Raw genomic sequence first — 12,382 nt, forward strand, 5'->3', positions numbered from 1 at the left:
TCAGTTTAGCATTATATATATATTTGAAAATGTTTTACGCCTTTGAAGACCTGCTTTCAAGAGGTGATATCAAAATGCACATCCAGAGTTACCTACACGTATATAATTAACCACAAATGCACATCTCAGTAAATTAAACAATAGTAGCACCACTGAAATATCTCTGCATGCAATCCATTACAAACGTACCATGTGAGAAGGAAATTGGTAAATAAAAATGCATTGGTTCAAAGAGTTGCTCTGTAAAGAGTATTTATAACTGAAATAAATATATTGAAATACCAGACTGAAAACAAATCACAAAAATGAAGCCAACGCCCCTGGGATCCATTGCAAGGCATTAATAAGTCTCTAGTGGAGCTTTTATATCGCTTATGTAGAGACTGCTGCATGGTTTTCTTATCTGTTCCTCGAATTTCAGGATCAAAATCATAAACTCCAGAAGCATGCATCACCTCAACAACTATAGCAGCAGGGAATGTCATCCTGTGCACTCCATCAACACAGCAGTGCTGCTGAAGTAATTCTGCTCCCTGCTTCTTTGCAAAGAAAAGGAGCGGGTGACCTGACTGCCAGAGCTCTGTCTGCTTCCACTGACACTCAGTGGGAATGAAAATCCCCTTACAAACATTCATTAAGCAGAGAACACTTTGCAGCACTGAGGGCTCTGTGTCAATTAAGAAAGACAATACTTCAGTATTTCGAATTATTTAGGAAAGGAAAAAAGAAAATATTAAGTATTATAGTTTAGAATTGCTCCAGACCATTGCTTAGGACCGTTTGTCGATGCACAGCAAGTACTTCATTTATTATTAGTCAGGCGACCACGGAGAAACTTATTATTTCTGCTGCGAATTCCCCCCACGTCTCTTAAAACTACCCTTCCCGACTGCTACGCCAAATTCAGCTCCAGCATCCCTGCTAGTTCCTAGGTCTGCAAGCGGCTCCATCCAGTTAAAATGGGAAGGGGGGAGTGGGATAAAAAAATTACTTAAACCTCCAGATCCTTCCGTCCCGGTATGGGTCAGCGCCTCAGGGGCGACTCCCGGCTGGGCGTGCAGCATTTTGAAGAGGATCATCCCAATTTGCAAAAATCCACCGCCACCAGCCTTCAACGGCGTTTTTTGGGGTGGTGGATTGAGAGGCTTGGGGGGGGGGGGGGGGGTGGGTGTCCCTCTTTCTTTTTTTTTTTTTTTTTTTTTTGGCCAACCTGGGGAGAAAGAGGGGATGCAGAAGGCATCTCCCCCCACCCCGGCTCCCTGCTCATCACGGCCACCTTGCCCCCCCGCCTCCCTCCTCCCCGCTCCTTACCTGCACCCGCGGGGCGGCGGCGGTGGCTGCATCCCGCCGCGGAGGCGGTGCTTGGACACGCCGGGCCGGGATGCGGGATGAGGGCTGCGGGATGCGGGGGTGGCTCCCGGCGGAGAGGCGCGGGGAGAGGGCGGCTTTGCCTTCCCCGCGCCTCTCCGCCGGGGGCCACCCCCGATCGGCAGGTCCCGATCCCCCCCTTCTCCGCAGGCAGGAGGCGGGGAAAAAGGGCCGGGTTCTCAATTCCCCTGTTAACTCTTCTCCTTGCGGTTTTATCTCATCCCTTGGGCGTCTTCCGCGAGGAGATGAGGAGGGTGGTGATGCTGGAGATGATCGGGGTGGTGGGATGCTTCGTCAAAGGGGGTCATGAGGGCAGCAGCAGGGTCCCCAAGCCCCTCTGAAGGAAGCTGCCTCCGGTGGTGATAAAAGCGGACAAGGAGGATTAGCTCTTGCTCATTTAAAGGTTAAACTCCAGCCAACCTTTGTGACTGGGTCCGGCCTCTTTTAGGCTTCCCGCCCAGAGAGTGTCCAGGGGGATTTTTTCCCCCTACTCCACCACTGATTCCTGCTTAAGCAGCCTAAAAATGGCAGATTGTTTCTCTGCCTTCATATTTTTATAGGTGTTTCTTAGAGAAGTACACAGAACCCTGGCCATGCACTTGGACCCCGATACTATTAGCACTACATAAAGAAGCTGAAGAGATAGTCCTGTCCCAAGACCTTATACATTTTGTATAGGAGATTGCAGATAGTGAAGAATGTGATGAAATAACAGGAGCCAGTATGACAAGTAGGGAACTCACCACATCACAGAAAGTACTGAAGGTACTGAACTATTCACTGCTCTTTGTCACCATCTACTTAAATCAGCTTTGAAAGTACCTGGAGACAGGATTATGGGGAAATAGTAAGAACACACCTCTCTATTGATGGGAATTTTAAAATTGCCAGAATGACCCAGCAACATGCATTCCTTTGATAATCCTACCTGAATTTAAAAAAAAAAAATACACAACAGTGACACAGGAAGATTAAAGGAAAAAAGCTGCGAAAAACTACACTGAAGACATATGAACATATATTCTGTTAAATATATCAAAGTCATGGAGTAACTATGAAGCTCTTCATCTCTATTGTCAGGGTACTCAGCAGTCGGGGTTGTTGGCTAAATCCTAATTAACCTTCTTAACTCCTTCACAGAGCTTTGACTGATCTGTAAGACATGACTGTCCTTTACAAATATATTGTGTTGACTTCTTCCTGCTGCTCCATACTTCCACATGTCTGCCAATTTCGTTCTGTAATGCAGTGTCAGCTAAGCTGACTTGCAAATTGGGCTCTGCCATTCCCAGATTCTCTCAGAGCCCTTTTGCACAAGATGCCATCACACTTGCCTCATTCTGCCTTCACATGCCAAAGCCACACGTACCAGCGCATTGTTCAGAACCTGCAGGAACTTGGTATCTGAGTTTCCTAAAAATTCCTCACATGTGAACACCATGTGACTTGTTGACAGAATTACTGGCTTGTTTTAAAAGCTACACAGTTTGAAAAATAGCTGCCTCCACTTTAACCTTCTTAGAATAAGATTCTGATGTAGTCTCTCTTAAAACTCCCTCTGGGTGAATTAATGTAGCCTTTCCCCATACAATCTAGTCTTTTCTGGAAGCTCTTTAAAAACATTATTATCTACTGGTCCTATAGATTCTCTGGCAGAGTTCCTGCTTCTAATGCATTTAAACCAGATGTTAGTTATGTAGCTTAATGTAGTTTAGGAAAAAAGCCCACAGGTATTAGGTTCTGAGCATGGTACACAAATTTATGCCAGATACATATTAGAATACTTTTTCTTTAGAAGAAATATGCATCTGCAATTACATAATAAATTGCAGTCCTTAACAGCCCCTTCTGCTTGAACAATTACAAGATCTCACCAAATTTTTTTTTTTTTCTTTATTAAAAAGGACTTAGGTCACTAAAAATTAAGTGACCAAAAGTTGGGAAAGCCAGAAGGCTACCCTTGAAACCTTAATTCAGGCCTCTTGTGCGTGCATTGCAACCCTGTATTTAATTATGAACTTGTCTGCAGAACATCAGGCTCCATTTGTAACATTTGGAATTATGTAGTGATAAACATGTGAGACTGGCTCATTATGTCTCCTCCTGTGCTCCCATTCATTTCCTCCTTTACTTTCAAGGATCTCTTTTATGCTCATCTCTTATCATCTCTCATGTGGAAATTTCTCTTACCCTGGTCTGTCTGAAATTCTTACCCTTAGGTAAACACCAGTTACTAGTTACTATCTAAGTAAACAAATCTGGTATAGGGTCATAGAGATTGCTAATTATTCCTTCAAAGGTAATTTCTGATTTTTCTCCAAAGGTGAAGGGAAAAATAAGTTTTTTTAAAAATAAATAAACAAATAAATAAAGGAAAACAAAGACAGGAAGAGAGAGAGAGAGAGCAAAAAGCAAGGTAGCAAAAATTTCCAGGTTGAACTAGAAGGGAAATACTGAATTGAGGTCAGTCTCCATGATATCATAGAGCTTCCTTCTTAAAAAGGATCAGCTCTCAAATTACAGGCTTTACAGTGAGAGACAGCTATAGATGAAAGCAAAAGGAAGGTATTAAGTGGCCTGGTGCCTTGCAGGGGAAGGATCACACTTTATTTCTAAGTTATGCTGCACTGTCTAAGTAAACATTCTGTAAAATTGATGATTTTTTTTTATTGTTTCTGTCAAAAACTCTGCTTTCTATCTTCTCTTGGAACAAGGCCTCACCAGTCAAAGCCATCATTTCCTCTCTGGGCTTTATAAAGAAAGTATTTTTCAGAGGAATATTTTCTATGGAGATGCTTGAGATGTAATCATGAGCTAATAACTTACAGTTTTGGTTGGTGAATTTGGTCTTCACATAGAATTACAGTATTTCCTTCAAATTGTAATGTTTTTTAAAAGTTTTCCAGCAGAACTAACAAAAACTGGAACCAGTAGTGTTTGTGACATTAACAGCAAGTTAGCATTTTTACAGTGGGTTAAAAAACTACTTCCACTTCATGGGAAGTTTTGAACCTGAAACAAGCTAAAGAAGTAACAATTCCATATTCTTTTTTTCTGGAACATAAACATTCCAAGAAAATTTGAGAAAGAAAAACATGCTATTTCTTAAATGAAGTGGGCTCTCTAAAGGCTTAAGCTACCCAGTGAACTTGAGTACAAGCATCCTTTGTTTGCCAGTCAATCTCAAAGTTAACATTTTCAAAAGAGGTGGCTAAAAATGGTAGTTATTCTCCTGAGTGCTCCAGTCTACATTTAGAGACTTCCTTACCTTATCCCATACACTTTATTTGCAGTCCTTTGCCCCAGAAACTTGATTTCTTATATAAAATTTAGGTCATCTGTTTCTCACTTGCTTCAGGGACTTAATAATAAAAAATATTCTCAAATTGGAATAATACTCTGTTGTCAGACATGCTGCTGGGTAAAACAGATTTACCTTGAATAGGATAAGAAAGCAGAATGAATTTATTGAAGGCAAGGGATGTTACAGTCCAGTAAAATTAAATAGTCACAATTTGGGGCTATGCAGATTTTTCACACAGGCTTAGTATGCAGGGAAGCTCATCTTTTGGAAGATTTTTAATATGTGGCCTTTGTAACCTACTATGCAGACCTGTTGTGAGGATTAACTAGTTAAGATTTGTAAAGTGCTCTGAAGATTATAAGGCATTAAGTTGCATAAGTGCTAAGCACTATTATTTAATACTTTGGTATTATAAACAGAACAACTCATGTTCACATCAGTAGAATGAGTCCTTGTGATTTCAGTATAGTTGTTGCAAGAGGTAAAGCAAGCAGAACTGATCACAAGACAGTGAAATTCCTTTCTTGTTTTACTAGCAGAGACTAAAGTGAGATCCATCTGTAATGGTGTTGCAGAATATTAAATTGAAAAACAATTACTATGAAATACAAGAAATCCACATAAAAAAGCAGGACTCCTTAAGGTGCCAGTTGTGCCATCCTTCATTCATCTCTGCCCTATCTCACCAAAGGAGACCCATTCTTCAGGAAGTACACCACCAAATCCTAGATCCATAGATGGACTAAATACATCAATTATATTGGCTCAGAGTATGCCAAGTGACAGTAAGACTGGGTACAATTGGTACAGCAGTAAGTTGCACTTCATGCATATTTTATCTTTGAATTAAATCAATTAAAAATTACTTAAGTTAAAATACTAGAAGAAAGATAAACAGAAATTCAGAAGACCTTTTTTTAATATAGTTTCTTTGTTGAGTTTCATTTTGGTATCACTTCCCCTCCCTAGTTTTGTGAAGGCAGTTTTCAGCAGCAGAAGTAGCTGTTTGTTGTTCAGGGTTTTTTGTAGTAGTGAAGGGACAGAGCATTTGTTAATAAAATAAAAATGGCAAACAGAAACAACATGACATAATTGTCTGCCTAACTATGTTGTAGACAGAGAAACACAAGAGTTTCAGGACTACTGACATCCATGCACTATGGGTGGCACATTGTCAGCCCCTGAGCTGCATCCCAGCATTCTGAAGCAATAAAACCCTACTTGGCATGCAGGGCAGGAGAGCTGGATTTACGTACCTTGCAAGAACCAATTACTATTCAATGCCAGTCTCTTTGCAGGACAAAGCACTCAGATAGTACTTAAATTTCTCCTCTCTGCAAAAGTGCTACTGACATTTCACAAGGATAGGCTTTTCAAGTATATGCATTTCCTCTCTTTGCCTAAGAATGAAGATTACTTTCCTATAGTGTTTTGACATTTTGTTCTGAATTGAAGCATAAGAAGTACGTCTCCAGTATGAACTGAAATTCAGAGTTAGAGACAAGGAAAGGGAAAATAGGGCAAAAAAACAGCCAGCAGTCACTTGTTCAATAAATGCAGATCCTTGTGCTTTCCTGGGTCATGGAAGCTGCAGGCCTTTAATGCTCCTACTTCTGTTTGGACAGCAGAAACTTTGCTTCCTCAATGAAGTTATTAACTATCATTGTGTCACAGGAGACAAATTATTTGTCACAAAACTCACATACAATAAATGAAAAAGCTAGAGATCACCTTCAGCTTTCCAGACACTGATTGCTGTCCCAGACTGCTTTAGCAGTTCAACTTGGAACAGACTAGAACAGCTCAGTGTATATCATTAAGAGAAAAGTTCTACCTAAATATGGTGCCAAGTTGAACTCCATGCACTTGTTAACAGGGTCTTACCAGTCTTTTGACCAGCTGTCCCAGGAGATGTGGGAAACTGGAGGTAGCACACTTCCTTCAGACTCAGGTCCTTAAGATCAAGTGTTCATGCAGAGATTCAAGGCTTCTTTGCTTTCATCAGGTTTTATATGTTTTCCAATCCTTTATTTGAGGCTCCACTCACCTCTGCAGTTGCTCTCCCACCTCAGTGTCACTGCTAAAGAAAGAAAAGAAACTCGGCTGTGACAGTGTTTTCTTTTATCTTTTCAGGAACCTTTTTCTTTTATTTCCTTACTCCTTTCTGCTTTTTTTCAGTGTTATAAATCACACAATGGTAGCCACTTATTATATACTTGTTAGCATTTTTTTCTCTTTTTACAACAAACCAGCTTTCTGCATGTCACTTCTCATCTAGAAAATGCACCTTCATTAGCTTGCTAAAGCTAAAGTTCACTTTTCTTGTTTCTCTGAAGTGAGATCCTAATACCAATAAGATCACCCAAAACACATAACAGAAATTTTATAGACCATAATAACCATTTTAGACTTACCCATCCAGCTCACTTTCTGAGGACTTTCAGCTTTCTCTTTTAGAAGCAAGCTCTTGTTACACTAACACCAGTGGCCAGGAGGAGATGTTACCAAACATGGTTCTCTGTTGATCTCACTTGGACCTTTTAGGCCTTGAGAGAGTGACCACTGGCAGAAATAGTACCTAAAATGAGGATAAGAAAGATATGGTTAAAATGTAGTCCCCCAAAACATCTAAACCAAAAATGTGTGAAATGTTCTTCTTGAGCAGTGGTGTACTTTAGGTTAGCATCTCCCTTTTTTAAAAGAAATTGCAAAAAAAGATCTGAAGGAAAATGGCTGATCTGTATCAGAGAGGGACAGACTAGTAACAGAGGAATGAGGTATGCTATGCTACATTCAAACTAATAAATCAATCAGGTCAAGGCACCCCTACTCCTTGGCCACAATCATGAGTGTTATTGCATGGGACAGGGAGCAGGGAATCACCTTTTAGGAAAAATCCCCAGCCTCTGCTGTCCCCCAAATCAAGCTCAGGAACTGTCTGGTGAAATCCTAAGTGCCAGAAGATCACAGGAAGCATGCTGACCTCTGATCAGTTTGGACAACTGGAGCACAGTGGTGGAGCCCAAGCCTCCCCCTTTTTTTTTTAACTCCTGCCAGTCTAAATCTAGACCTAGGACCTATTTACTTGAAAAGAATCCTATGCCCTGCTATCATGGGCAGTAACTTCTCAGATGCAGTTTCAGCTCAGGCATGCCCACCCCTCACTATCAACAGCTGTGTAAAATATGCCATAAAACCCATGTTCCCTTCCAGATCCAAGAAATGCCACTGATGCAATTGCAGATGTCCTTAATGAGAGATGACAAGCTCTGAGAGCAACTCTCTCATGGAAAACAATGAGCTAGTTGAAAACCAGGAGGAGGAAATGGAGGTAGATGAAAGCTATTGCTATGTGCCTAAAGCAACAGTGTGGTGGTAAGAACATTCCTGCTCTACTTTCTTATTTTCTACAGATAGAAAACGTGTTTTGCTTCATATAGCATTATGATTGTGTATCATTCACAATACTTACAGCTGTCTCAGGACTATCTTCAGACAGTAATGCAGCCTTTGCCTTCTCTCCATGTTTACATAGCCAGTTGTTTTGCTCCTACCAGTTCAGCCACCACCAATCTCACTTGTCACAAAGCTGTGCTCTAGTTCTGCATCCCCAGAGCAGGTTTTTAGAGCTTGATAAGCACATCCCTGCACTCACATTTGGACAACACATACAATTTGCCCTGAATCAGACAAATGGATGCTGCTGAGCCATCTGTTTGAAGATATGTTTGGTTATATAACCTGAGAATTCAAGCATTTCCTCACAGATGAAGACAGCTCAGTTTAGACAGATACAGAGAGGAGCCTGTGCACCTGAAATAGCCCAAGACTGAAATCTAATGCAGAAATTGTTCAAAACCTGTGTCCTTCCACAGAAGTTTGTGGAGGCCTGTCAGAATCCCCAAGGTCATCACCAGTGGCATTGAAATTTATACTATAACATGGAAGTGAGCCCAAAGTTCTTCATTTGACTGAATATCTAAGAGCTGTTTAGTCCATATGAGATCTACTCAGACCTATTCAGCTGGAGTTCAGAGAGTAGCTCAGATGGCAAAATACAGGGATGCTTGGATTTGCAAGTTCTATCCTTTCAAAAAAATATGTACTTTTTGGTTGATTCAGGTAAAGTATCACAAGGCACGACTGTCCCCAAATTTGTACATGCTACTCATGTGAGGTGCCCATTGAGATTCTTATGGTTCTTCAATAAATGTTTACAAACAGCCCAACTATCAACTTTACTTGCTTTCTTCAGTGTACTACATACAGATTAACTTCACATATTTGTGGAAGCATGTAATTTGTTTGGGTTTAATAACATTTTATCCATCTATACTTCAGCATTAGTAGTTCACTTCTATTACTGTGCAGCTGGCTTTATATTATTTGGTCATTTATAAAAATAGAAACACATATTCATCAGAAATTTTGAGTGCTGTTCTCCAAGAACAAGCTTCTGTTTGGTACAGTTAGAAATGAAATGGTTTTGTGTGGTATGTGCGTCTCACTCGTTCACTTATCCGTATTTTTCTGTTCTAAACAGACTCTCAACCTGTATTCATCATCTTAGCATCTGATTCACTTTTCAAGTACATGAGGAGTAGAGCATCATTCAGCAGTCCCACAATTCTGCCTTGTCTATTTTGTTCTGCTCTTGCAGCCCAACCTCACACTTCAGACTGGAGATGAGTTTAGCAGATGTTCCAGCTCAAAAAGCCCACTAATCCAGGATGCAGCCTCTGAGTTTAGCACCGTGGCAGGAACATATGCTTTTAAGTATACCCTAAGGTCTCTAACCTTTCCAAGAGCATGGGTAACCTTATGCAGGAGTTTTGCAAGAAAGGAGACCTCTTGTGGAGGAAGAACATGCAAAGAAATCCTGACAGAACTTGTGCTCATGCACATTCAGGACATACAGTTGTCAAGATCACAGGATCACCCTAAGGTGGATGCAGTTTATATATTCTCCTACATATAGGCTTAGATCAAGTATGACTGACTAGCTGGCCTCAAGAAAGGCAGCACACATTTCTGAGGTAACTATAAACAGGGAAATGGAAACAGGTTCCTTCATTACTCCTCCAAAGCCCCAGGTGTTTGATTTTATTTCTGCTTGACTTCTGAGGATTTTCAGGGCTCTTCAGAAAAAATGATAGTTCAGCAATGATTATCTGTTTGTCTAAGCAGGAGAGATGGCAAATTTTGAAAGAATTTGGTTTGCTCAGAGAAAAGATTGTTGGTCTGAAACACAAAGCACTTGTTGAGTGGTGGTGGGCATATTCTTCATGCAAGAATGATGCATGATCACTCTTAGTGACCATCATCTTGATAGGAGATGACTGACCTCCACAGAGCAGACTGTACATTCTCAGTTCAAGGCTGCCACTTCTGTAAGACTTTGAAAGACAAGAAGGGAAAGAGATGAGATTTTCACCCATGGAGAAGCCCTCCTAATCAGCACTGTAGCCTTCATCAATGTTGCCACCATTAGCAAGTTGGAAGTTCTCCCCACCTGGTTCCCCTTTGGTCAATTCCATGCCAGTGATCACCCTTCCTTCCACAAAGGAAATGTAAGCGCAAGTACTCATATATCAGCTGAGCTTCCTGACAGAGATAACAAGGCTGTATAGAGAGGAAGACAACATCAAAAAAAGCACAGGATCATCACCCAGGAGAAGAACTGTCATTTCTATGACAACCAGAGCACGTTCTCTAAGAACTAAAGTGCAATATCTGATACTTCCATCTACCTGCAGCTTCTTCTTATACGAGCAGGTCCTTCTTAGCAGGAGAACAAGGAGCAACTCTTCACCATCTGAAATCAGGTTAAAAAAAAAGTTTAAATATTTTTTAATGCTTTCTAATTTGTAAAAAGTGTGGCAGAGAACATCTGAAATAATAACATTTACATTAGACATATCAGTTATTGCTTTCTCTCTCTTATGTAAGAAGGCTTTATTTGTAAATATTTTTCTTTTCCTTTATTTCAGTACTTTCAAAACCATAACACCTCTATATTATAAGATTCTTTCCCTAGAATTTTAGATTTAAATGTAATGAGGACAATATAACCCTTTGAGTTTTTCTCCAGCCTACACAAAATCTCAAGCATAATGTTTAAAGAGCTGTTCCTCTTAGCAACATTGAAGCATTTCAGGTATTAGTCTTCTCATTCCAAGAATTTCGGAGAAGTGATTTTAGCAAATTAATGCCCATAAGCACAAATCAAAAGATATCTGATCTGCCACCTTGGTAAAAGCTGTAAACGCTGAATGGCACATTCTGTTTGCTGCTATTGCCAATTATTTTAATTTGTTAAGAATTTAAGGAAATACTAGCAGACTCTCCTTAGCTGTTTATTTACCAGTATTTCATTATAGAAAAGTAGGGTCTTATAGATTGCTATTTTCTTTAAAAAAAAAAAAAAAAAAAAAAAAAAAAAGTTTGTCTGATTAATTAATCTCTGTTAACTTGGTTCAAAAAGCTACCTGTCTGAGCAGGTACTTACCTACCTAACAGACCAAACTTCCTTATAGATAGCAGACAGACAGACAGCTCCACAAGGCAGTTTGTTCCACTCTAAAAAAAAGTGGGATGACTTGTCTTCCAGAGGTGCCTTCTAAAAGGCTAATTCAACAGACTAAACTGGAGCACATGCTTAATGTTCACATGGCTATGGACAAGTAAGAGGAATATAGTCCCAACAAAGCTATGTGATGTGACTAAAAGAGGTGATCAAGAGCAAGACTACTGTTTTATACTCCTTCCAAACCCAGAAAGATAGCAAAGAGCAATGCGGGGTCAGATTTCACTAACACCACACAGATTCAGTAGCACTTTGTGGTTGAGTAAGTTGTTCTGACTACCAAGCCAAACCTGCTTAAAGAAAGTTAGCTGAAATTAAGCAAAATCAGACTGTTTGAGAGTGAGCATATATTACTGATGTGTTCTGTCTTCAACTGATTAAAGGGAGAGAACAAGGTTGTTATCCAAGGACCAAATTGTGACTGTCACTGAGAGCTGGCTACATACCTCTGATGATCTGAACACAAGTCCCAAGCCTCCCTTGTTGAATAGTGTCATATATCTGCCTGATTACAAGCCCAAAGAAGTGCTTCAGCTAGTTCAGATACTTAAATTTTAAATCTACTGTTCATATGAATTTTTAACACGCCATGAAAACCTGGAGTTCATAAATGATTTACAATAACCCTTGAAGACATTCTATATCTGAGTCATTCATCTCTCAGATCAACAGAAATCCTTTTAGAACTTTGAAATAAGCTAAAATATATGCCTTTCTAAACTATGCCTCTTAGAGATCCAGAAGAGCTGGCTCTGCTCTGTAAAAAAAACTTACATGAACTTCCAGCCAAGAAAGAAGGGAAAGTGGTACACACATACTTCTTAGGAAGGATCAACTCAAAAAAAGAAAATATAACAACCATAAAGGCTAGACAGGGGAGGTTACTTTCTTTAACCATAAGAAGGATGCTGCTGCCTGACCTAAGGAAGAGTTTTCACTGTCTTTACGGTTGATGTGGCAAGTTTATTGTTTTGTTGGAAAGGAAAAAAAAAACAACAAACCATGATCAACAAATTTTTCTCTTTGGAAGAACAGAAACATAGGGAAATACTGCAATCTTTAGACGTTATCATTCAAAGCAGCTTAATGAGAGAGGTCACCTACAAAGCTAACTACAGATGGAC

General features: G+C 40.0%; 1 protein-coding gene across 3 annotated transcripts in view; it reads right to left on the reverse strand.

Annotated features, from left to right (window-relative positions):
- TRMT9B (tRNA methyltransferase 9B (putative)) overlaps positions 1 to 12,382 on the reverse strand; it is a 97,278-nt gene that overhangs the window by 17,713 nt on the left and 67,183 nt on the right. The window contains exons 2-4 of one of the 3 annotated variants that reach the window (XM_071743471.1): positions 10,423 to 10,487; positions 7,087 to 7,250; positions 6,557 to 6,752 (exon numbers count right to left, since the gene is read on the reverse strand). Coding sequence is in view for 1 of the 3 variants with exons in the window: in XM_071743470.1 (XP_071599571.1) it covers positions 1,312 to 1,343 (32 nt within the window). In the remaining 2 variants the exon portion in view is untranslated. Of the gene's footprint in view, positions 1 to 1,311; positions 1,392 to 6,556; positions 6,753 to 7,086; positions 7,251 to 10,422; positions 10,488 to 12,382 lie in introns of those variants that run through there. The other 2 variants (XM_071743472.1, XM_071743470.1) reach the window with 2 other exon arrangements.

This window comes from Heliangelus exortis, chromosome 4 (genome assembly GCF_036169615.1).
Source record: "Heliangelus exortis chromosome 4, bHelExo1.hap1, whole genome shotgun sequence".
Taxonomy (NCBI): Eukaryota; Metazoa; Chordata; class Aves; order Apodiformes; family Trochilidae; genus Heliangelus; species Heliangelus exortis.